The following is a 26877-nucleotide window of genomic DNA, read 5'->3' on the forward strand; positions in this document are numbered from 1 at the left end:
GGATAGAAGTAGGTCTGGAAGTTATTTGCAGTAAAGTAGAAGCTGTAACTTCAGATTTATACGGCAATAACAAAATGTATTGACGGACTAAAAAGTTTGAGGAGCTGCTAACCTGGCAGTTTGACTGCACCGTAGCGAGAAAGGATAAGATGGAAATGGCAGGTTGCCTGGAGAGATAACAGGACAAAAATAATTCCTTAGCGCTTGCAGCAGCTCCTCTTTCACGCAGTGGGGAGCTGCAAGAAATAAAATCTGTAAATGAGTGTTTTCCCAACCTACCCGCTGACTGTGGATGATGTTTTTGTGCTCACGGGCTACCCGGGTGGCCCATTTCCGAGCCTCCTTGTTGAGGCTGTGCTCTTCAGTCGTTCCAGTTTCTGATTCCAGCTGTCGACTCTGGAAGAGAAAACAAAAAGAAAACGAGTCATGACATAGACCCGGGGCTACTTGTGTAGATCTGATGATATTTAGTTATAGAATAACTTGATATGACATTTATCAGCCTGGCATCTTGTTTCATATGAATCAAGAAAGATTCAACAAAAACAACTCTTCCTTATGAACTTTGGGATGGTACCATGTTGTGGAAAGCCAACTATGAAAGCAAATCAAAGTTCAAAAGAAGTCACAACTCAACTGTCTCAGGAAAATCCACGTGACACTGAACACCAAACACAGTTCTGCTGCAGTGAGGGACATTCACGATGAGTAAAACTGAAATACTGCTTCACCCATACACTATATCAAGGTTAAGCGTGATCCAGTTGGCCATTTAGACTCATTCTTGGTCATTTGTGATCAAATCATAACGCCATCAAATATTTTACAACAGCACAGCCATTTCTGTCCAAAAAACGTCTGCAAAACAGTAACTCAAATTTCAAATCACATTTTTGATATTGTTTCATCTCATGCCTGCTTTTATTGTGTCAGTAACCTAAAAAATAATTTCTCCCACTCAAGAAATGCCAACTAAAGCAAGCCAAAGTAGTTCTCTGTTGTCTACAGATTGAACAGAACCCACTTGAAACTCCAAAGAGAGACTTCCCAGCATTTAGGTACTGAAATCATTCCCAGTCTTTCTATAATCTATATCCATAATCTATCCTATATCACATAAGGATAACTATTAATAACCACATGGACAGAGTCCAGTGAAGGGCCATGAAGATGATGAAGAGGCTGGAGCATCTCTCCTATGAAGAGAGGCTGAGAGAGCTGGGACTGTTCAGTCTGGAGAAGAGAAGGCTCAGAAGGATCTCATCAATGTCTATAAGTATGTGATGGGAAGGTGACAAGAGGACAGAGCCAGGCTCTTCTCAGCGGTGCCCTGTGGCAGGACCAGAGGCCCTGGGCACAAGCTGAAACACAGGAGGTTCCCTCTGAACATCAGTAATAACTTTTTCCCTGTGAGGGTGACCGAACACTGGCACAGGTTGCCCAGAGAGGTTGTGGAGTCTCCATTCTTGCAGATATTCAAAAGCCATCTGGGCGCAATCCTGGGCAACTGGCTCTAGACCAGATGACCGATGACCTCCAGAGGTTCCTTCCAATCTCAACCAATCTGTGATTCTATGATTTTTTTTTTCTGAGCCAGTCTCATACACTTCCTATCAATAAAATGAGCTCTGAGAAGGCTTTATATTCACCCCACCTTCCTGGTGGGCTTCAGAAAAAAAGGCCAAGTGCAAGGTCCTGCACATGCGTTGGGGCAATCCCAAGCACAAATCCAGGCTGGGCAGAGAATGGGTTGAGAGCAGCCCTGAGGAGAAGGACTTGGGGGTGATGGGTGACGAGAAGCTCACCAGGAGCCGGCAACGTGCGCTGGCAGCCCAGAAAGCCAACGGTGTCCTGGGCTGCATCCCCAGCAGCGTGGCCAGCAGGGCGAGGGAGGGGATTCTGCCCCTCTGCTCCGCTCTCGGGAGACCCCCCCTGCAGTGCTGCGTCCAGCTCTGGGGCCCCCAACACAAGAAGGACATGGAGCTGTTGGAGCGAGTCCAGAGGAGGCCACGGAGATGCTCAGAGGGCTGGAGCACCTCTGCTCTGGAGACAGGCTGAGAGAGCTGGGGCTGTTCAGCCTGGAGAAGAGAAGGCTCCGGGGAGACCTTCTAGCACCTTCCAGTACCTGAAGGGGCTACAGGAAAGCTGGAGAGGGGCTTTTTACAAGGGCATGGAGTGACGGGACGAGTGGGAACAGTTTTAAACTGACAGAGGGGAGATTGAGATGAGATCTGAGGAAGACATTCTTTGCTGTGAGGGTGGTGAGACACTGGCCCAGGTTGCCCAGAGAAGCTGTGGCTGCCCCCTCCCTGGCAGTGTTCAAGGCCAGGTTGGATGGGGCTTGGAGCAACCTGGTCTGGTGGAAGGTGTCCCTGCCCATGGCAGGGGGTTGGAACTAGATGGGCTTTAAGGTCCCTTCCAACCCAAACCATCCTGTGATTCTATGAATTTCTCGCTCTCACTCTCTATGGTTCAAAAGACAGGATTTATCTTCACCGTGTGTAGTTTGAAACTAGAGAAAATCCCACAAGTATGAAAAAGTTGTTTAGGAAGAGGTAATTCAAGGTTAGCCAGCAGGAAAAGGGTAAGAGAGGAGAAAGACAAGGAATTATTTTCAGGCTAGGTGAGAAGCCTCCAGCTGATGCAGAAGAAGAGATGGTGTTACCAGGTATTTTAGCAGGCAAAGTGGTATAATTTGTGTCCAGGAAGGAAGAACAATTTTAATACTCGCAGTTGGTATAGACTGGAGTAAAATTGAGAGATACTGGGAAGTAAAGCAAAGTGATTTTGAAAGGAAGATTTTTGTGCCTTTAGATTACACTGCCCTCATGGGAGAGGCAATAATACTAACTTATGCTAACATCCTATCAGAGGATTTAATTGAAAATGAGGGAAAAATTGGTTCAGCTTGTTGTTTTGCTCAGCTAAGCTCCTTTTTATCAAAACTGGCCTTTATTCTTATTCAACCTCTTATTCCAAGAGAGCTGGGGTAGCGGATTCAAGGGGTTTCCAACAGTAGAGGCAAGTGAGGGAAAGGAAGGCAACCCCTAGACACACACACAAACACACACACACTCCCACCATAGGGGTTCTGAAATCTATCTCGCGCTTCAGACAACTCCTGGGCCACTTTCTGCCTCTATTTCAAGAAGCTGTAACTCAGCTAAGAAGCTTGGAGTGCTTCAACTTGTCCCTACAGAATGCCTTAAGGCATACGTTAATAGTCACCAAAAGAGGGGTGGAGGGGAGGTAGCATCCCTGTGTTGCTCACAGTGACCAAAAAAAAACCACCCAAGAAGTTTTTACAATCCAGTATAAGATGTCAAGATATTTTAGCTCAAAGCCAGAAACAAAGATTTCCGTGAAGTTCACCCACTGGAGTGGGGCAGAGTCGCAAAGCCTGTCCTTTTAATAGTAAAAGGAACTGTTAGACAAGATATGGAGCAGCCCAGAAGAGAAGAAGGTAAGTTATGGAAGGGTCTGACCTACGAGGAATGGCTGAGGGAGCTGGGGGTGTTTAGCCTGGAGAAGAGGAGGCTCAGAGGTGACCTTATTGTAGTCTACAACTACCTGACGGGAGGTTGTAGCGGAGTGGGAGTCGGCCTCTTCTCCCGGGCAACCAGCGCTAGGACAAGAGGACACAGCCTCAAGCTTCGCCAGGGGAGGTTCAGGTTGGACATTAGGAAGCATTTCTTCTCAGCAAGGGTCATTAGCCATTGGAAGGGGCTGCCCAGGGAGGTGGTGGAGTCACCATCTCTGGGGGTGTTTAAGAAAAGCCTGGACATGGCACTTAGTGCCCTGGTCTAGTTGCCATGGTGGTGTCAGGGCAACAATTGGACTCGATGATCCCAGAGGGCTCTTCCAACCTCATTGATTCTGGGATTCTGTGATTATAAGCACGTGGTTAGCTCTGGCATGAACAGGTAGGAAGGCAAAGCTGCCTAACAAGCAGAGGACAGGGGCAGCTCTCTTCACCCATCCTCTCAGTTGAAATATTAAGTTGGCTTTTGCCTGCTTTTATTGAGGTGGCTTTATATGATCGTGTTTCTTCACTACTGTTAGATCTTTTTAATTACCTACATTAAGCTACTCCACTAGGTCATTGAAAAACATTAAGAGGACAAACACATGGATTTATTTAGGCACATCCAACCCTTAAGATAACATCTGACCTCAGTTTTTTCCCCAGTGTATTGGGGTAAGCGTTTCTGTACAGCTTCTTCCAGAGCTTCCAGCTGAGTCTTCACAGCTGCAAATCTGAGAAGAATCGCTGGACATTGCCTCTCCCCTATAAAACATCTCATAATGTATTTTCAATGTTCCCATTGGTCTTGCTCCTACTCAGCATCTCATTTTCATTAAGAAAGAATACAGACTTCTTCTCAGTCGCTTGATAACCTTCTGCATTACCCCAAGTGTGTTTTTGGTTTTTAATCGATTTATCAAAAGCACTTGACTGGAAAAATGAACGCAAACTTTGTGGCTGCTCCTAAGGGCATACTAAAAAAGAAGTGAATTGTTATTGGATCACAGTGGTTATATTAGTTATTCATAAAGCAGTACTGTATCCAAGCAGACCCCACCCTTGCTTAAAGGTCTAAAAATGGGGTAATAAAAAGAGTTGGGGAGAAACCTAGAGCTGTGGTCTGTGTGGATACCAGAAATACAGGCAAAAGCAGGAGACAAGCTCTAGAGGCAAAATTTAGTGTCCTGGGGAAGAAGCTGAAAACAGGGACTCCTACCCTGCACAAGAGCAAGGAGAGCGGTGGAGATGCACAGTCTGAATACTTGGCCGAGAAGACAGTGCAAGGAGAAAGGTTTCAAACCCATCAGAACCTGGAATGCTTCCTGAATAAATGGAGGTGGTATCACGGGGAGGGACTTCACCTGACCTGTAAAAGTCCAAGCTGCTGGCACTTAAAAAGGCTGCAAAGTAACTTTTAAGCAGAGGAGCAGTAGCAAGCTGGCTGGCATGGAAGAGTACAAGCTTCAGGAGGACTTCAAGGATGACCTGAGAAGTCCGTATCCTCAGGTGAAGACAGCCTAGAGGGGTGTATCAAGTAAGAAATAAAAAACGCACTGCCATGAGGCCACATCTGGAGTACTGTGTGCAGTTCTGGGCCCCCCAGTTCAAGAAAGATAAGGAATTACTGGAGAGAGTCCAGCAGAGGGGTACGGAGATGGTCAGAGGACTGGAGCATCCCTCTTATGAGGAGAGGCTGAGGGAGCTGGGTCTGTTTAGCCTGTAGAAGAGAAGACTGAGAGGGGATCTTATCAACACTTACAGATACCTTAGGGATGGGTGTCAAGAGGATGGGGCCAGACTCTTCTCAGTGGTGCCCAGTGACAGGACAAGGGGCAACGGGCACAAACAGAACCATGGAAAGTTCCATCTGAATATGAGGAAAAACTTCTTTGCTGTGAGGGTGCCAGAGCCCTGGCACAGGCTGCCCAGGGAGGGGGGGAGTCTCCTTCTCTGGCGATATTCAAAACCTGCCTGGACATGACCCTGTGCAACGTGCTCTGGGTGACCCTGCTTTGGCAGGGGGTTGGACTGGATGATCTCCAGAGGTCCCTTCAAACCCTTAACCATTCTGTGATTCTGTGATTTAAATAGGTATGAAGAAAGGAGCTAACCCAGAGATGTATCTGCTATAGACATAAAAATCAAAACCTAAGGAAGAAGGTGGGGGAACTGAAGTGTCTGGTCCTGACCCAATTTACTAAATTAAGCTCTTGCTTAAGTGTTTTCAGGACTGGAACATGGTGGTGGCAAGACATCCAATGACTTAATTTAACCTCTTCCAAAAAAAGAGAGAAACCAAAACCACTTACCATGGCCAAGGAATGAAGGAAGAGCCAAAAAACCTGAGCTAAACATAGATGGACATTCTGCTGTTCTCTCGGGGTTTGGATTACAGTGAAAGCAGTGTTTAGTGCTAAAAATTCAATCAGTAAACCAAGAGAAAGAACTAGATTACTCTGACCAGCTAAAGAGCTTAAGGGTAGCAACGCTGTTTCTTAAATTATGCATTTAGGCTGTAGACACGTGGCGCGTCTCCATTTTTGTCTGAAATGTTGTTGCAGGTGCAGAAGTTGCCTTATGACACGGACAAACAGCTTGCATTCTGTTATTTAAGTAGTTATATCTGGACACAGATGGCACATGGACAGTTTTAAGAGCAAAAAAAAGTTGGCTCTTGAGCCTAAAAGCTCCTTATTTTTGTAGCCGAAGACAAAAAAAAAGTTCAACAAAGGAAAAAAGGAAACATTTATTGCATGCAAATCAGCAACACAAAGCACACCCAAAAATCACAGCCATTTCTTGTAACGAGGTGAAAACAAGAGGTTACCATGCAAACGTTGCAAAGCAAACTCAACCTTATGATCAGCACTTGTAGGGAGGGCGAAGGGATACGCATGACATTTTTCACACAATGCAGCAGGCGTAAGAAAATCGCGGGTCAAGTTTGCTGCTCATTTTAGTCTCTTATTGTAGAACTAATTTAATTTTAGTTTAGCCAAGAGTGAGTTAGGACTGACTTACATTTCAGTAAATAAAAATAATTACATTTAAACTCATCACAAGAAAGATGGTTCTGGGATATCTGAAGAGAGAAAGGGGATCCTGGGACTTTTTGATGTCATCTGGTGTGAAAAACAGTCCCACCATGATTGAATGGTTTTTACTAAAGATATTTTCTACAGCAAAATATTTAAATTCCACCCAAATACCGAAGCTATTGTCTACAACTACCTGAAGGGAGGTTGTAGTGAAGTGGGAGTCGGCCTCTTCTCCCAGGCAACTAGCGATAGGACAAGAGGACACAGCCTCAAGCTTCGCCAGGGGAGGGTCAGGTTGGACATTAGGAAGCATTTCTTCTCAGCAAGGGTCATTAGCCATTGGAAGGGGCTGCCCAGGGAGGTGGTGGAGTCACCATCTCTGGAGGGGTTTAAGAAAAGACTGGACATGGCACTTAGTGCCATGGTCTAGTTGACATGGTGGTGTCAGGGCAATGGTTGGACTTGATGATCCCAGAGGGCTCTTCCAACATGATTGATTGATTGACTGACATCTGGTGTAACTAAAACTCTCCTTACTAAAAGTACCTGTGAAAGGAACAGTTGTACAGCCATATGTACAAAATAATTTATCCAGTTGGGTTTTAGGGAGTTGTTTATTTTTAATTCTGGTTCAATAATTATTTTGGGCGATCAATGACCATTAGCTAGAAATCTCCGCTGAAATACACTATACACACAGATTGCTGCAGCAGCTGATGCCAAACACGTTAGGGCAGGATTACTGTAAATGTTGTAGCTCTGTTTTTTCCCCATCTCTGGTTTTTGTTTTATTTTGAAAGACTAGAGTCTTAAAAGTACTGGTTTTTGTAAAATGTGAGTGATTAATACAGCTTCGTTGTTCCTAGTGCCTGATGGGTTTGTATTAAGTATTTTCATTATATAGCAGAGATTAAAAGCCACAAATATTTTAATCTTTTTTAAGTTTAATCTTACTTATTTTAAAAAGTTTTTAAACTTCTCACTGAAATTAATATATATTAGTATATTTTTGTTAGTGCACTTCCATCCTCACCCTCATAATTATTCTCATTTCCCTCAGCTATCACAGCAGCTGCATTCACATCCAACTTCTCCAAAAATCTTTAGTGCATTCTATTATAAATAGAAATATAGAAAAATTGCTCTCATTAGGTAACCAAAGGAATAAAAAAGAGCATCTTTTGAATCAACTTTGACACAGAGAAATTTGATTTCATAGATATTTTCAATGCGATATAAACAAAGATCTGTTTAAGTGGCCACTTCTTCCCAGTATTACTTCTGCTCTTGTCTTGCTGTTAGCAATTATTCAGAGCTTTGCTTAAACAGTGTTTCCCAACTGTAAAAAAACAGAATACTAACAGTGGGCTCTCTAAATTAAAATAAATTAGGTAGTGAACCAATTTCAGCTCATTATACTTCAAGTAAATCAGAAATTATGTTAATATTCAACCCAAGAGAAGAGAACCAGTAACTCTAGGGTGTGGACTTTCCCTTTTCTTCAAATTCAACTTACAATATCAACCTCAAATATGAATATTAGATCTCAGACCTTATTTTAACCACGACTGGGGTGGGGGGAATTAAGTAAAAATAGTTTTAGTCACGTCAGCCACGCACAAGATGTGTCAAGTTATACAGGGAATGCGCAGCTTTGCCAGGCTCCCACTTGCCCACTGAATATTTCTTTACCTGAATTTCTCCTCAGTGATAATTCCTGGTACTTTATACATTGATAAAATTCAATCATAACTTACTTTTTTTCTATTTAGCTTCAAAATTTATAGTTAAAAGCAGTCACCTTACCCTATTCTGGTATTAAAACTGGTATTAACATTGGTTTACTCTGGTATTAAAAGCACAAACTACTCTAAATACAGAAAAAGTAGTGCTCTCTGGACTTGTCACTTTGGCCTTACTTACATGAGGGATTATTTTTTACTAGCAGTTTGTATTTCATGAACATTTCTGGATTTAAATATTTATATCAAACATCAAATATTTACATTCAATACTTATAAAAGTAGAATATAACGTTATTTAGAAAACTAAGGAATTGTAAAATATTTAAATGCATTCAATACTGAATAACTTTAAAATATATTTTAAATAATTAAATAAATTCAATAGTAAATGCTGAAATGTGTAAATGCCTCTGCCTCTGTATGCATGCACAGAAACCTGCTAAAAGTAAAGTCTGACAAAGCAGAGCCCGCGACTAAGTCCTGATTCCCATTTAGACAGTAATTTCTATTTACTTTCAAACCCCTGAGCGCTTGCAGAGCTGAGAAAACATGCCTGGCCACAAGCAAGAATGATGTCCTTCTGTACGTATAGCTTATATACCTTATATAACTTAATATAAGCTGCTCAGAAGTTCAAGATATTCTGCGTATTCATCTTTCAAGAAAGATGTTGCGGTGTTGGAGCGAGTCCAGAGGAGGGCGACCAAGTTGGTGAAGGGTCTGGAGGGTCTGTCCTATGAGGAACGGCTGAGGGAGCTGGGGGTGTTCAGCCTGGAGAAGAGGAGGCTCAGAGGTGACCTTAGTGCACTCTACAACTACCTGAAGGGAGGTTGTAGCGCAGTGGGAGTCGGCCTCTTCTCCCAGGCAACTAGTGATAGGACAAGAGGACACAGCCTCAAGCTTCGCCAGGGGAGGGTCAGGTTGGATATTAGGAAGCATTTCTTCTCAGCAAGGGTCATTAGGCATTGGAAGGGGCTGCCCAGGGAGGTGGTGGAGTCACCATCTCTGGAGGGGTTTAAGAAAAGCCTGGACATGGCACTTAGTGCCATGGTCTAGTTGACATGGTGGTGTCAGGGCAATGGTTGGAGTCGATGATCCCAGAGGGCTCTTCCAACCTGATTGATTCTGTGATCCTGTATGGTAGTGAAGCAAAATCCATCCTTATTCTCACAATCTATCCATAAAAGTTGTACAACCAAGTAACAAGGGGTGAAACTGCCAAACTTTCCACCGATCTTGCTGAGCCGTTGTTTTGCTGCAAATTACAGTAAGAAAAATACCTTTTTTTTCATGTTGATAAGCTGTCAGACACATCAGATTTGGCTACATTTTTTTACTTGCGTGCTCAAACAAAAGGCCAGCACTGGGAATGTCCAGGGGAAACCACAGTCACGGGAGACACGTGGATAAAAAACAGGAAAAAACACCCCGAAAGTTTAGTGTCAGCTTTTTGTTGCCATTATCCTCCCGCGCTACGGACGTGATTTTTGTCGCCTGGCTTAGTTTCTCACACGATAACAGGCGGTTCAAGGAAAAAAGGATCTTTTCCAAACAGGAACCAGAGAAAAGCTGGCGAATTTCCTTTATATTTTGCCCTGTTCTTATGGCTGGGGCTTATCTGTGAAGCATGGGGACAGCATGTTTTCAACGCAATAGATTTCTGCGGATTTAATAAATATCACTTGCCTCGTGGGAGGATGTTTCATGATTAATCTGTCACTACACTGAACATAGCAGCAGCCTCCATGTAAGGTCAGCATGTGCCGATTGGTTTTTTCCTTGTGAGGCTGAAGGTATTTCAAATATTTATTTTTTCCCTCTTGGTCAGGGCCCAATCCATTTTGTGAATTCATTTATTGAAAGGATTAAAGCTGGATGGGAATTTATCAATGATTTCTTACTGAATACTTTTAAACCATTTCCTTAAGGGAAAATGGTTTATTTTACAAAATTTTTAAAACTTCCTTTTTTTAAAATATGACTTTACATCAGTCGAAATAAACTGAGACAGTGAAACAATCTAAATAATTTAGGAACATGAACAAATGTATAAAGTTAAGCTTAAAACAATTTTTTAGGTAATGGAAAATAGCTGATTGATGTAAAATATTTTGGAGTGGGCTTCTCTTTGTGGACACTCAAGAGCCAACATTTCAGCCAGTGTTAGTGTGATGTTGGGGAAACAAAAATCCTGAAAATTGAGGGAAAACCATTTCAAACCTTAGGAATAGCCTCTTTTGGAAGCTCTGACTGTGCACGTTGACAGTATTTGGAAAGTAAATTGAGCTGTGGGTTTTGTACCTGACTCAAGGATTGCACGGCAATCCATTCTGCGTTACCCTTCAATATCTTTATAGATGATTTAGACTTAGGGATTGAGCGCACGCTCGGCAAATTTGCAGATGACACCAAGCTGGGTGGGAGTGTCTATCTGCTGGAGGGTAGGAAGGCCCTACAGAGGGATCTGGACAGGTTGGATAGATGGGCCGAGACCAACGGCATGAGGTTCAACAAGAAAAGTGCCGGGTCTTACACTTGGGCCACAACAACCCCCTGCAGTGCTACAGGCTGGGGGAAGAGTGGTTAGAAAGAGACCTGGGGGTGCTGATCAACAGCCGGCTAAACATGAGCCAGCAGTGTGCCCAGGTGGCCAAGAAGGCCAATGGCATCCTGGCCTCTATTAGGAATAGTGTAGCCAGCCGGTCTGGGGAAGTGATCGTCCCTCTGTACTCGGCACTGGTGAGGCCGCACCTTGAATCCTGTGTCCAGTTCTGGGCCCCGCACTTCAAGAGAGATGTTGAGGTGTTGGAGCGAGTCCAGAGGAGGGCGACCAAGCTGGTAAAGGGTCTGGAGGGTCTGACCTATGAGGAACGGCTGAGGGAGCTGGGGGTGTTTAGCCTGGAGAAGAGGAGGCTCAGAGGTGACCTTAGTGCAGTCTACAACTACCTGAAGGGAGGTTGTAGCGCAGTGGGAGTCGGCCTCTTCTCCCGGGCAACTAGCAATAGGACAAGAGGACACAGCCTCAAGCTTTGCCAGGGGAGGTTCAGGTTGGACATTAGGAAGCATTTCTTCTCAGCAAGGGTCATTAGGCATTGGAAGGGGCTGCCCAGGGAGGTGGTGGAGTCACCATCTCTGGAGGGGTTTAAGTAAAGACCGGACATGGCACTTAGTGCCATGGTCTAGTTGCCATGGTGGTGTCAGGGCAATGGTTGGACTCGATGAGCCCAGAGGGCTCTTCCAACCTGATTGATTTTGTGATTCCGTGACTCTTTGGCAACAGCTCTCCGTTCATAAAACACAATTTTGAGATGGACCACGTAAAACTACAATTTCCAAAAGCATTCAGAATTTTCCATGTAGGTGAGTTTCACATCCATGTTGATTCTAACATTCTTCTTACCTACAACACTCAAAATTTCATTCCAGTAATACTCAAATGCTCCAAACTTTGCCCCAGTCACAGCGGAGCAAGTATTTAGTTTGAAGAGAGGTCAAAATTTGTTCTTGGAAAAGGTTAACATTAAACATTTCATTAGATGTATTAATCACTCTACTCAGATTTCTTTCAGTGTTAGATTTCAGTGTGAAAATTATCATGCATAACTCATAAAAACTAAAAGCCAACTGATAATCTCTGCAGATCGTCTACAAAGAGAAAACGTGGCAAAAGAATGCTTGATAATTGTTCTTCAATTAAATGTTATTTGATTATTTAGAAAATATACAATTTCTTGCAAATTCAAAAGCCTGAGCAAAAGCCCTCCTTCTCTTGTACTTTTTCATTAAAAATGGTGAATGTGTAACCTACAATTGCCCAGGTAGGATCCTGTTAGCTGAGCATAATGATATGGATCAGCCCTGAGGAGAAGGACGTGGGGGTGATGGGTGACGAGAAGCTCACCATGAGCCGGCAACGTGCGCTGGCAGCCCAGAAAGCCAACGGTGTCCTGGGCTGCATCCCCAGCAGCGTGGCCAGCAGGGCGAGGGAGGGGATTCTGCCCCTCTGCTCCGCTCTCGGGAGACCCCCCCTGCAGTGCTGCGTCCAGCTCTGGGGCCCCCAACACAAGAAGGACATGGAGCTGTTGGAGCAAGTCCAGAGGAGGGCACGGAGATGCTCAGAGGGCTGGAGCCCCTCTGCTATGGAGACAGGCTGAGAGAGTTGGGGCTGTTCAGCCTGGAGAAGAGAAGGCTCCAGGGAGACCTTCTAGCACCTTCCAGTACATGAAGGGGCTACAGGAAAGCTGGAGAGGGGCTTTTTACAGGGGCATGGAGTGACAGGACGAGGGGGAATGGTTTTAAACTGAAAGAGGGGAGACTGAGATGAGATATTAGGAAGAAATTGTTGACTGTGAGGGTGGTGAGACCCTGGCCCAGGTTGCCCAGAGAAGCTGTGGCTGCCCCCTCCCTGGCAGTGTTCAAGGCCAGGTTGGATGGGGCTTGGAGCAACCTGGTCTGGTGGAAGGTGTCCCTGCCCATGGCAGGGGGGTTGGAACTGGATGACCTTTAAGGTCCCTTCCAACCCAAACCATTCTGTGATTCTATATAGAAGCCTGCATAATTTATTTATTTTTGTGAAAACTGGTTACAGCACAAGCAGCTGGAAGCTCAAAAAAAAGGCAGTGCAACGAAGAAACACAGTAATTCTACAGCCCCAACGGGTTAGCCAGGTAAAGAAGTCACTGCATCGGAGGTACTCAGGCAGCTTTAGATATGAACGACGATAGTTCATCGCCTTCTAAAAAGCTCCTGAAGTTAAGCAGTACAAGCAGCGCACGTGCCGACTGTCAGACCACACAAGTGCCATGGCAAAGCATCATGATTTTTAATGTTGAAGAGTTTAATAAGAGTGAATTACAGTTCTGTTTTACGAGGGGATAGCCCTCTGGAAAAAGAATAAAATTAAATTAGTGATGGGGCTGCATTTCATCAGTGCATGCTAATAGCCTCCAGTTGTTAGACAAGCTTCTCCATTCATATTAGAGGAGTAACCAATTACACACATCACTATCTTGAGCTGTGAAATTTTAATTCATGCCCCCAAAAGATTCGAATATCAATTACAAATGCTGTGCCAAGTGCTAAAGAGAAGTGTGAAGCTGATCCCCACAAATAACACAGTTAAAACTGCTTTTTCCTTCTTTAACTGAAATCTCATTGTGGAAAAACCTTTTTTTTTAAAAAAAAAAATTATATATATATTATGCATTCTGTTGCCACCTGAACACGAGTGTAAATTCAGCATCCTGAGCCACATGCACACTGGTAACGACACAAACATCAAAGGCTGATCATGAATACTACCGTATACCTCTGCTATAGTCATTCTCATAGCACTGACAGGTGAGGGCTCAATATCCACCAGCTGAACTGTGTTAAAACTCTGGATGCAGAGATTGCACAGGGATGAAAACACAAAGCAGCAAAGGTTAGAAAGGCAAAGACAGTTAGGAAGATTCTGCTCACTGTATTAAGAACAACCAAAAACTTTATGGAAATACCAGACTCTATACAAAGGAGCTGGAAGAAAAATCAAAATCACAGTTTGTTAAAATGGGAAGACAAAGGAAATTCTGTTACAGGTGTTAGTGTGTCTGGAAAAATCACTCACATATATCTATTAAGAGGGTTCTTGAATTTCATCACCTAAACTCGAGATCACGACATTTCTGTCCAAGTCAGTTTATGAACGAATTCAAGTAATAAAAAGCTGCACAAAGTCAACTTTTTGAAAGATCTAAATTTGTTTTAAACTGTTAATTCTTAAAATAATGTTAGTAATGTCAGTGGGACATCAACAACCCACTTGTATTAACGTGGTGTTTGGAAATGTATTTACATGCTATGATTTACTCGATTTTAATGTCATTAATGATTGCTTTGGAAGCAACGTATGCACCAAAATGATATTTTTCCAAGATTATTTTGGAATGCAATATTTAAACCACATTCTTTCTAAATCAATAACTTCTTATAGGTATGTATCATCCCTCTGTACTCGGCACTGGTGAGGCCGCACCTTGAATCCTGTGTCCAGTTCTGGGCCCCGCACTTCAAGAAAGATGCTGAGGTGTTGGAGTGAGTCCAGAGGAGGGCGACCAAGTTGGTGAAGGGTCTGGAGGGTCTGACCTCCGAGGAACGGCTGAGGGAGCTGGGGGTGTTTAGCCTGGAGAAGAGGAGGCTCAGAGGTGACCTTAGTGCAGTCTACAACTACCTGAAGGGAGGTTGTAGTGAAGTGGGAGTCGGCCTCTTCTCCCAGGCAACTGGTGATAGGACAAGAGGACACAGCCTCAAGCTTCTCCAGGGGAGGTTCAGGTTGGACATTAGGAAGCATTTCTTCTCAGCAAGGGTCATTAGCCATTGGAAGGGGCTGCCCAGGGAGGTGGTGGAGTCATCATCTCTGGAGGGGTTTAAGAAAAGACTGGACATGGCACTTAGTGCCATGGTCTAGTTGACATGGTGGTGTCAGGGCAATGGTTGGACTCGATGACCCCAGAGGTCTCTTCCAACCTGATTGATTCTGTGATTCTCTATAAATATTCATTGAATAATTTACCGGTATATGGACACTTCATGTGGCACAGCAACACACATGTTGTAGGCCAGTATTAGTGAATATTATGTGAATCTCACCAGCACGATAAAAAGCTAACAAAATGTAGTGAGAATTACGCTGAAAGCAGAGAAAAACAGGACTGATGGTCACAATCTGGAAGCAAAAAAAGATTCTGCTCTTCTGTGGATGCCGTTGAGCCTGTTTGATGCTTTTGTGATGATTACCCACCTGCTGCAAGCAGAGCTGGAGGAATCGGGCCATTTTCATTTTCTTTTCCAAAAATATACATTAAACCAGACTGAGATACCAGTGAGCACTATTCTCTTACCCATTTATAACAACATTCTTAAAAATAGAGTAAGAACAAAGAAATCAAGGCATTCAGCAGGGTTCTTACAGTGTCGCTGTCGCTTGGTTGGAACTGGAAAGGCTGCGGTTTGTGAAACACAGAGTTCTCCTGTAAAAACAGCTGGAGATTGTAATCCCGCACCACCTGAGGAAATAACAAATGCCGTTGAGGTCTGTTATTTTGTAAACTTAAAAACACGCTACAGAAAAAATTAATTCACTATTTCAAACAGACACAGAACTTTGAATGGCTTCGCCAGGGGAGGTTCAGGTTGGACATTAGGAAGCATTTCTTCTCAGCAAGGGTCATTAGCCATTGGAAGGGGCTGCCCAGGGAGGTGGTGGAGTCACCATCTCTGGAGGGGTTTAAGAAAAGCCTGGACATGGCACTTAGTGCCATGGTCTAGTTGCCATGGTGGTGTCAGGGCAATGGTTGGACTCGATGAGCCCAGAAGGCTCTTCCAACCTGATTGATTCTGTGTAATGCAACAAAAGGAAATACAGGACCTGATTCTGGGCAGTACAAAGTTATTCAGAAGTGACTGGTAGGACACACATGGGATAACAAAGAGCTAAAAAATATCTGCCATTAACCTATGAAAAATCCCACAGAGGTAAAATGAGGGGGAAAAAGCCAACTATTGACTATACAGTATGTGGTGTCACTACCAGAAATATTTTTCTCTCCTCTTGTGGATAATTTCTTGTACCCAGTTCTTTCTTAAGCTGAAATGCCTTATTTTTACTCAAATTATTAGTTGCAGGAGCTGAAAAGACTATTTGGAATAATGCATACAAAATCAGATGCAAAATTCATCTCTCTCCATTAAATTGCTTTCAGGGAAAACTCTCATCACTTGCATTTTGCTAAACCAAAACTACTCCAGCTACTAAATTTGTTTAATGATACATTGCAGTTAGCACGACACGCATCCCTAAACAAATCCCTTATGTCACAATTTACACAATTCTAAAGAAAAACTCTGTGATTGCAATATGAAAAAATAGTATCACTGGTTGAAGAACTCTTAGAGAGTATTCACTGCTTCAATTGATGAAAATGTGCAAATAGCAGCATGAAATTATAAATATCATCTACAAAACTAAGGGTTTAAATGTACAGAAGTGTATAATAAAATGTTATTTATCCAAAAATAGCAGCAGCGTTGTGTATGACCGAAAATTCTGATTACACTGTATATACAATGGTAAATACACCACGTTCTCTAATGCATCAAAATGTTGATGCTTGTGTTACCAAAATACTCAAGTGTAAAAAATTAATCTTCAGTTAAAGAAAGTAAATAGTCCTCCAGGGCTGATAATGCACTCATTTAAAACAGGAAAGTACATAATTACTGCACCAATTTGAACATAAACACATTCAAATGTGTAGAAAACATCCAGAGAAGGCACACAGGGAGTCTGGATCAGGAATTCCCATCAATAGAAATTTGGAAAATACTGAAGGAGGAATCGTCTGCAGCTTCTGATGCTCAGCACTGACCATGGCACCACGATCACTTATGTTAAACAGCTCCAGTCTTCACCATCTGCCATCCAGAGGGACCTGGACAGGCTGGAGAGCTGGGCCTGTGCGAACCGCATGAAGTTCAACAAGGTCAAGGGCAAGGTCCTGCACGTGGGTCGGGGCAATCCCAAGCACAAATCCAGGCTGGGCAGAGAATGGATGGAGAGCAGCCCTGAGGAGAAGGACTTGGGGGTGATGGGTGACGAGAAGCTCACCAGGAGCCGGCAATGTGCGCTGGCAGCCCAGAAAACCAACCGTGTCCTGGGCTGCATCCCCAGCAGTGTGGCCAGCAGGGCGAGGGAGGGGATTCTGCCCCTCTGCTCCGCTCTTGGGAGACCCCCCCTGCAGTGCTGCGTCCAGCTCTGGGGCCCCAACACAAGAAGGACATGGAGCTGTTGGAGCAAGTCTAGAGGAGGCCACGAAGATGCTCAGAGGGCTGGAGCACCTCTACTATGGAGACAGGCTGAGAGAGTTGGGGCTGTTCAGCCTGGAGAAGAGAAGGCTCCACGGAGACCTTCTAGCACCTTCTAGTACCTGAAGGGGCTACAGGAAAGATGGACAGGGGCTTTTTACAAGGGCATGGAGTGATAGGATGAGGTGGAACGGTGTTAAACTGAAAGAGGGGAGATTGAGATGAGATATTAGGAAGAAATTCTTGGCTGTGAGGGTGGTGAGACCCTTGCCCAGAGAAGCTGTGGCTGCCCCCTCCCTGGCAGTGTTCAAGGCCAGGTTGGATGGGGCTGTGAGCAACCTGGTCTGGTGGAAGGTGTCCCTGCCCATGGCAGGGGGGTTGGAACTAGATGATCTTTAAGGTCCCTTCCAACTCAAACCATTCTGTGATTCTATTCAACGATTCACATTGTCTTTTAGATACACGTGAACACTGACCGTAGCACACAACTCTGTGTCATGTCAAATATATGAAACTATTTTAAACCAACTTCAATTAGAAAAAACCCCGAAGTCTAGTTACTGAGGCCACAAAACCTATACAGTTATTTTAACGCAATAAGCTTTCACTGTAGACCTCTAACTCAAAAGCAACTCAGTTCTTCAAGGAAGAAAAACCATCTTTACAACAGCACTTGGAAGAAATTTTCCCTCAAAGCAACGATATTTAGATATAAAGAAGAACAACTGTTATCGTAATGTGAGGCTTGGGAGACTGTGCAAGTGCAGCAAATTAATCCAGAGTATTTTACAAAATATATTTGATAATTGTTAGAAAGAAAAGAGACTCCTAAGCAAGGGAGTATTCTCAGGATTAAGCAGCAACGTCTCCAAATGGATTTTCTGCTATTCAGAAATTAAGTCAATGTTCTCACACGGTTTCTTTATGAAGTCAATGTCAATTGACATGTTAAAACAGGCTTGAAATCAAACGTTAAATATATACCATATGCAGAAAGAAGGCATAGTCAGAGGCGTGCAGGAATGAAATTATTTGCCTTAGGTTGGTAAAGCTTCTCACCAGAAACATCACAGAAATGTTATTCAAAACAGCAAATGGTATTTCAGAAAGTGTTCCAAAGAAAACCAGATTTTTTCCAAAAGAGAAGTGCAAGAAGGACAAGTTTTGAATAAGACTGTTCAAGTGAAAAGGAAGTGAAATTGTATTTTCATATGCTCAGTGTCAAAGAGTAACATTTCCTGGACATGCCAGAGGAATGACAGGAATCAGCCCAACCTAGCAGCAATAAAAACCTCCAAAGCTGCAACAAACGATGATAAACTGTGAAGAAACCTTCATTTCATACACAAAACTTGTTTTTGAGATGTTTCCCTCTATCTGCATTAGCATTAGGTGCCTGACAATCTCCTGGGCAGCTGAATACAACACAGCCCTGCCCATCCGTAGCAGCCACCTCTGGCTCTCCGGCATTCAAGAGCTAAGGAGGCACTTCTGGGAAGCAACTTGTCTCGTTCTAAAGCAAATATCATTTAATTACATCCTGTAAACAGCAATATAGTTCAGATGGAAAACCGAAAGCATTTCTAGCAATGATGGGATTGAGCGCGCCCTCAGCAAGTTTGGGATGACACCGAGCTGTGCGGTGCGGTGACACGCTGGAGGGAAGGGATGGCATCCAGAGGGACCTGGACAGGCTGGAGAGCTGGGCCTGTGCGAACCGCATGGAGTTCAACAAGGCCAAGTGCAAGGTCCTGCACATGGGTCGGGGCAATCCCAAGAACAAATACAGGCTGGGCAGAGAATGGATGAAGAGCAGCTCTGAGGAGAAGGACTTGGGGGTGATGGGTGATGAGAAGCTCACCATGAGCTGGCAACGTGCGCTGGCAGCCCAGAAAGCCAACGGTGTCCTGGGCTGCATCCCCAGCAGCGTGGCCAGCAGGGCGAGGGAGGGGATTCTGCCCCTCTGCTCCGCTCTCGGGAGACCCCCCCTGCAGTGCTGCGTCCAGCTCTGAGGCCCCCAACACAAGAAGGACATGGAGCTGTTGGAGCGAGTCCAGAGGAGGCCACGAAGATGCTCAGAGGGCTGGAGCCCCTCTGCTCTGGAGACAGGCTGAGAGAGTTGGGGCTGTTCAGCCTGGAGAAGAGAAGGCTTCGGGGAGACCTTCTAGCACCTTCCAGTACCTGAAGGGGCTACAGGAAAGCTGGAGAGGGACTTTTTACAAGGGCATGAAGTGACAGGTTGAGGGGGAACAGTTTTAAACTGAAAGAGGGGAGATTGAGATGAGATCTTAGGAAGAAATTCTTGCCTGTGAGGGTGGTGAGACCCTGGGCCAGGTTGCCCAGAGAAGCTGTGGCTGCCCCCTCCCTGGCAGTGTTCAAGGCCATGTTGGATGGGGCTTGGAGCAACCTCGTCTAGTGGAAGGTGTCCCTGCCCATGGCAGGGGGTTGGAACTAGATAATCTTTAAGGTCCCTTCCAACCCAAACCAGTCTGTGATTCTGATTCCATGATATCTTAAGCCGACCTGAATGATGTACACCAAGGTAAACTATCGAAAGTCCTTCTCCAACAGAAGATAAATTGGTATTTTCATTATCTGTACAGTTGCTGACAAGTAAATTCAAAGACAAGCCAGCGCGAAGGCAATTTTTAATCCGCTCCCTTTACATCTAATAAGGTGTGAGTTAGCACGTTTGCAGGTGAACAAGGAATGTGTTAAGTGTGTTGTTCCTACGTAAGTCCCTGCATAAATGAGCTCTGTTTCTGTGTGGGTGGTTAAGGTACACGTACAAAGGAATATTATGACTGCACCAAAGCAGCTTGTTTAAGCTCAATGGCAATTATTTATTTTTTTTTTAGCCCAGCAGATGAATTATTTAACTATCAAAATTATCCTGGAAGCGATCACGTATTCCTGCTTCTGGCTGCTCGACAAAGCAAACAAACCACGTCTTTGACAAGACTCTAATCTGTTTTCTGTGTTTGCCATTCTTAATTCAAAGGAGAAAACGCTGTAATATTTTGTTTTCAAGTTGACAGTCAATTATTAAGAAATGATCCAAACAATTTCACAGGGCTTTGCTGTGATGGATGACTAACGTTGTTCCACATTCCCCAGTGCAGAACTCGGCTGTAATTTCTCTTTCCAAACATGCAGAGTGAGTATAACTGAACATACCTCTTGATTGCTGTTCTCTAAAGGTCTGGTACTGTGTAAATGCACTCAGGAGAATGCAATCTGGGTGGCAAGAGGAAAAATTCTCCCCAAGAAAACTGTCTAGTAACCAAAAATAATAACCATTCACTTTTGTCATTATTTTGGAAGCAAATCTTAAGCCTAGGAACTTATATAGACTGTGAGTATTCAGTTACAAAGGATCATTCAGTAAAGACTTACCCTGCTGGAAGTCTCCAGTAAAAATTGGAACGTGTTTTGTACAGCTTGGCACGCCTCTAGTTCAGTCCTGCTGAATGCCATTAAATAATCCTTAAGGTGATCATATACATTTCCATCAAGAGCCTGTATGAGGGAAAGAATTTGTGACAATTAAGAAAGCAATTAAGAAAAGCAATGTGTACTTTGGTATATGATTTATTAATATTCATGTTTAGATACGCAGTTATCTGCTTATTAAAAACCTCTAATCAATACCTGCCATTTGACATCAGCACAACTCATCTCTTCTGTGCACAGAAATATCAAATACATAACACAAATGTATCGTCAGCTTAGTAGTTACAAGAGGATAACATCAAAGTTCAAACTCAAAAGCCCTGTTGTAACCAGAGCTGTAAAATCGCATCACATGGCCTAGGTTATGCCTGGGTTTAACACAAGTTCTGTATTAAACATGTACGACTTTCAGAGTGACTGACAACATCATTTAAATATTTGACTCTGGATATACACAAGGTCCTGCACGTGGGTTGGAGCAATCCTAAACACAAATCCAGGCTGGGCAGAGAATGGATGGAGAGCAGCCCTGAGGAGAAGGACTTGGGGGTGATGGGTGACGAGAAGCTCACCAGGAGCCAGCAATGTGCGCTGGCAGCCCAGAAAGCCAACCGTGTCCTGGGCTGCATCCCCAGCAGCGTGGCCAGCAGGGCAAGGGAGGGGATTCTGCCCCTCTGCTCCGCTCTCGGGAGACCCCCCCTGCAGTGCTGTGTCCAGCTCTGGGGCCGCAACAGAAGAAGGACACGGAGCTGTTGGAGCGAGTCCAGAGGAGGCCACGGAGATGCTCAGAGGGCTGGAGCACCTCTGCTATGGAGACAGGCTGAGAGAGTTGGGGCTGTTCAGCCTGGAGAAGAGACGGCTCCAGGGAGACCTTCTAGCACCTTCCAGTACCTGAAGGGGTTACAGGAAAGCTGGAGAGGGGCTTTTTACAAGGGCATGGAGTGACAGGATGAGGGGGAATGGTTTTAAACTGAAAGAGGGGAGATTGAGATGAGATATTAGGAAGAAATTCTTGGCTGTGAGGGTGGTGAGACCCTGGCCCAGGTTGCCCAGAGAAGCTGTGGCTGCCCCCTCCCTGGCAGTGTTCAAGGCCAGGTTGGATGGGGCTTGGAGCAACCTGGTCTAGTGGAAGGTGACCCTGCCCGTGGCAGGGGGTTGGAACTAGATGATCTTTACGGTCCCTTTCAACCCAAACCATTCTGCGATTCTATGAACTATTATGTCCCGAGCACTGGGAATTAATTAATCTACAGTTGCATTCTGTGGTTCTAGAAATACAAAAAGATACATCAACATCAACTTCATTAGTTCCCCACTCCTCTTGCAACGACTACAGCTCTGAAGTTTTGTGCCGAGATGCCAAGATACCCCTACCCTGTGTGACCTAGAGATATAGAAGAAAGATATATATAAGAAAGAACATCAAAGTGTGTCAGAATCAGAATCACAGAATCACAGAATCAATCAGGTTGGAAGAGCCCTCTGGGATCATCGAGTCCAACTATTGCCCTGACACCACCATGTCAACTAGACCATGGCACTAAGGGCCATGGCCAGTCTTTTCTTAAACATCTCCAGAGATGGTGACTCCACCACCTCCCTGGGCAGCCCCTTCCAATGGCTAATGACCCTTGCTGAGAACAAATGCTTCCTAATGTCCAATCTGAACCTCCCCTGGAGAAGCTTAAGGCTGTGTCCTCTTGTCCTAGCGCTAGTTGCCTGGGAGAAGAGGCCGACTCCCACTCCGCTACAACCTCCCTTCAGGTAGTTGTAGACTGCAATGAGGTCACCTCTGAGCCTCCTCTTCTCCAAGCTCTTCTCCTCTCTAATGTCATAACATTAGGAAGCATACAAATCTGTCAGCATGTGAAAACTTCATTACAGCCTTTCTCCTTTCATTAATTAAAAGCGGTTTCAATATGATGAAGTTCTTAAATACCGACGGGAGCTGCCAGAACTGAAGTTATTAACAGCGGCGCAACACAACACAGGCACATTTGTCAGCCAAGTAAACCCCCAGCTCAGCACGGAGCTCCAACACATGCAACAAAACTCATCGTGGCACAGAAAAAGTGACAATCCCATCAGTGACAGGACTAGAGAGCTGCTTGGTTACAAATTGCTGTCAATGATAATGTATCTATTCATTCAGTAAAATGGGAATTATTGTATCAAGCTGGATATGTTAATATTAAAACAAAAGATTTGACTTGCGGAACGATATGATATACTTTAATATTCACATGGGATTTTATAATACCTAATCTGGATCTCAGTCACTTACAAACACTCTGACCCAAAGCGCTGAACATCACAATTTAGGTTTGAAATAAAAAGTCTTTTCAAAATTTCTGATCACACAATTTGAAATGGAAAGGGGAGGAGGGATAAAAAAACCCCAACGCACATTATTTCACTACAATGGCTTTTGTTCTCTCTCCGAATCTCAGAAGACTACTACATCACTTACTGTATTACAATCAGACTGAAAAACCTGTCTTTTTCCAACCTCAAAAGGAAATCAAGACTTTTTAAAGTATTTTTTTTAACAAATCTGGCGTCAGAACTAAGATAATACGAAGTTAAGTACCACAGAATTACCATTTCCAAGGGGAGAAAAAAGTCAATGTTTTTTAAGAAATAACTTCTTTACAGTGAAATTGTCATAGTAAAGGTAAAAACCTACATCCCCATCCGAGGTCAAGCTTTAGAAGATAATGGCTGAAATTAGGACTGACAAAAATTAAAACTGTTAACAAAGGCAATGGATACACAATGAAAATAAAATGTAATTTTATAAGGAATCCTATACTTTAATTCAAATTAATAAAATGATATATGGGGGGAGAGAACATTTTTCTGGTTTCAACATAACGTTGCAAGTAGAACATGACACAGCTTTCCTAGGGACAACGTTTCAGTCTCAGTTTAGATCATGATTTTAAGAAGGAATTTCTTTTTTAATTCAAGAGATTATATTAAACAGGGTCTCAGTCAAACTCCATTGAAAAATTACCATTTAAATTTCTTGCAGAAGATGAAGAACAAGCTGAACTACTATGTATTTTATATTTTAAAAGACTCATTCCTTCTCAAATCCCAAAGGAAACATGGAAATTATTTGACCCATGCATAATGCAGAACAGAGTTGTGCAAAGCCACCAAGGCGGGTCTTCCTTTTTATCTCATTTATTTCTGAAACGTTCCTGTTATTCTACTCGTGTTTGTCTTGCACAGGAACTGCTAAGCTGTGCTGAAGCTTTGGATAATATTTTTACAGTTTGAACTCACGTGTTCAAATTAAACCTCTCATTGAACGAACTGAATCTGCGCCAGGCACTGAAACCTGGACCTCACAGTGCTAAGTTAAAAGACCACAAAAAAACCCCTGCAGTTGTAAAGCCACGTGGGTTTTCACTGACTAATTTCGCCGAGTCTCATCTGAACCATCACTGCCTAGAAATAAGTTTATATTATTAAACATTAGCAACTATATTTTTATATATTTTTGAACTCCCTAACCCTCACTGGAACTGCACTCTTTTGATAAGACGACTGTCGTGGATCAAATAATTGAGAGCTGGGCCCGTGCGAACGGCACCAAGTATAACAAGGCCAAGTGCAAGGTCCTGCACGTGGGTCGGGGCAATCCCAAGCACAAACACAGGCTGGGCGGAGAATGGATTGAGAGCAGCCCTGAGGAGAAGGACTTGGGCGTGATGGGTGACGAGAAGCTCACCATGAGCCGGCAACGTGCGCTGGCAGCCCAGAAAGCCAACGGTGTCCTGGGCTGCATCCCCAGCAGCGTGGCCAGCAGGGCGAGGGAGGGGATTCTGCCCCTCTGCTCCGCTCTCATGAGACCCCCCCTGCAGTGCTGCATCCAGCTTTGGGGCCCCCAACACAAGAAGGACACGGAGCTGTTGGAGCGAGTCCAGAGGAGGCCACGAAGATGCTCAGAGGGCTGGAGCCCCTCTGCTCTGGAGACAGGCTGAGAGAGTTGGGGCTGTTCAGCCTGGAGAAGAGAAGGCTCCGGGGAGACCTTCTAGCACCTTCCAGTGCCTGAAGGGGCTACAGGAAAGCTGGAGAGGGGCTTTTTACAAGGGCGTGGAGTGACAGGACGAGGGGGAACGGTTTTAAACTGAAAGAGGGGAGATTGAGATGAGATCTTAGGAAGAAATTCTTGGCTGTGAGGGTGGTGAGACACTGGCCCAGGTTGCCCAGGGAAGCTGTGGCTGCCCCCTCCCTGGCAGTGTTCAAGGCCAGGTTGGATGGGGCTTGGAGCAACCTGGTCTAGTGGAAGGTGTCCCTGCCTGTGGCAGGGGGGTTGGAACTAGATGATCTTTAAGGTCCCTTCCAACCCAAACCAGTCCGTGATTCTATGAAATTAAGATTTCATTTGTAAACATCCAACCTTTCATAGGTTGATGCAACTCAACACTGCGCCTGTGCCAATTGTGCCTCCACCGAGCATTAAAAACTTGGACAAATGCTTCCTAAGCTGCCACCACTTTGTCGGAAACAATATAAGCTGATGTTGAAGGCAAAGAATTTCCTTAGATGGGTGGAGGTAACGTCATAAAATTAGACCTGACCCTGCCCTACCCTGACTACAGTCTGAAAATGAAAAGATAAGGAAAAGTTTTAAATGAAGTGAACAAAAATCATTGTGTTTGTGGAGTGATAACTTTTCTATGAAGTCAATGGTATTGTATCACAGTAACGCGATACATTTTCCTGCTCAGTAATCAAAGTAAAAAGCTAAAATGAAAAGCGAGATCTGTATCAGAGATGCCGCCTTCTATATACTAAAAATTAAAACTAAATTCTTATACCCTTCTGTTCTCATTTGCATTAGAAACTCTGTTTTATCTATCCCTGATCTGTAACCCATTAAGAACAGGGGCTCTATTTTTCATCGTTATTTTCCGTAACTCTACTCTAAACTTTTTCTTACTTAACATATAAAAAAAAACCCAATATAAATTACATAACAAGCATGCTGAGTGAAGCTTCTTGAGTGTTTGTGTTTAAAACTTATGCCTATAATCCATTAAATAAACAGTCTGATCTCACGGATGGTGCAGTCTGGGAGTTTTCAGCTGAATGATTTTGGTAAATGAGACTCCAAGTGTCTTAATTTTTTACATGCAAATATCTCAGAATATAAAAAGGAACATAAAAAGGAAAGGTTGGGGTATATACAATAATAGCTAAAATGTTAACAGGAATTATTATTATTAAGACATTAGCTTAAGCATCCTTGTGGATCTCTGAGAGGTTAAAACCAGAAGTAGTTTGTAAGTATTTTATAAGTATTTTTAGTTTGTAAGTGGGAACCCATAGCAAGGGCTTGTATTATTTGACAGTGAAGGACAGAGCGTTGTAAAAAACTTGTCTAAAACTCAGAAGTAATAAAGTCAACAACAGGTTTGCCCAACTCAGCAGTATTCACATCAGTGATATATAACAGCGTGTCCCAAGGACACTGGGAGAGAAAGGAAGGAAGGTCAGATAAACCCATTCCCTTCAGTGAACAGTTACGTTCCACGTCGTGATTTCCCCTTAAAAATGCCAATTCCCGGCAGTAATTTATTCTGGGCATCAATCTCTCCGAACATAAAAGAGAAGCTTGCTTTCTTCAAGTCTTTTTCTTTTTAAATTCTTCCATCACTGCAGTATTTGTCACTGCTGAAGTACCCTTCTCCTCCATCAAGACATCCTAACATAAAAGTAACTCAGGTCTCTGAGTATTTGTCAACAAAACGCGGCTTCTCTATCTATATTACCAACAAGCCCAAGATCAAAGCAAGAGAAGTGTCCCTGAAGAGCCCGCCTGCAGCAACCGTGTATCTGCTGACATAAAACTAATGTGAGCTCCTGCATTGGGAGAATGGATTGAGAGCAGCCCTGAGGAGAAGGACTTGGGGGTGATGGGTGACGAGAAGCTCACCAGGAGGCGGCAACGTGCGCTGGCAGCCCAGAAAGCCAACGGTGTCCTGGGCTGCATCCCCAGCAGCGTGGCCAGCAGGGCGAGGGAGGGGATTCTGCCCCTCTGCTCCGCTCTCGGGAGACCCCCCCCGTAGTGCTGCGTCCAGCTCTGGGGGCCCCAACACAAGAAGGACATGGAGCTGTTGGAGCGAGTCCAGAGGAGGCCACGGAGATGATCAGAGGGCTGGAGCACCTCTGCTCTGGAGACAGGCTGAGAGAGCTGGGGCTGTTCAGGCTGGAGAAGAGAAGGCTCTGGGGAGACCTTCTAGCACCTTCCAGTGCC

At 44.2% G+C, this 26877-nt stretch overlaps 1 protein-coding gene across 3 annotated transcripts in view; it reads right to left on the reverse strand.

Moving 5' to 3' along the window:
- The window catches only part of FCHSD2 (FCH and double SH3 domains 2), a 213055-nt gene that overhangs the window by 36029 nt on the left and 150149 nt on the right, over positions 1 to 26877 (reverse strand). For all 3 annotated transcript variants that reach the window (XM_068420880.1, XM_068420899.1, XM_068420889.1), the window contains 3 exons: positions 20550 to 20672; positions 15260 to 15355; positions 280 to 396 (listed from right to left, as the gene is read on the reverse strand). In XM_068420880.1, coding sequence (XP_068276981.1) covers positions 280 to 396; positions 15260 to 15355; positions 20550 to 20672 — 336 coding nt within the window. The remainder of the gene's footprint in view (positions 1 to 279; positions 397 to 15259; positions 15356 to 20549; positions 20673 to 26877) is intronic.

Source organism: Nyctibius grandis, chromosome 2 (genome assembly GCF_013368605.1).
Source record: "Nyctibius grandis isolate bNycGra1 chromosome 2, bNycGra1.pri, whole genome shotgun sequence".
Classification (NCBI taxonomy): domain Eukaryota; kingdom Metazoa; phylum Chordata; class Aves; order Nyctibiiformes; family Nyctibiidae; genus Nyctibius; species Nyctibius grandis.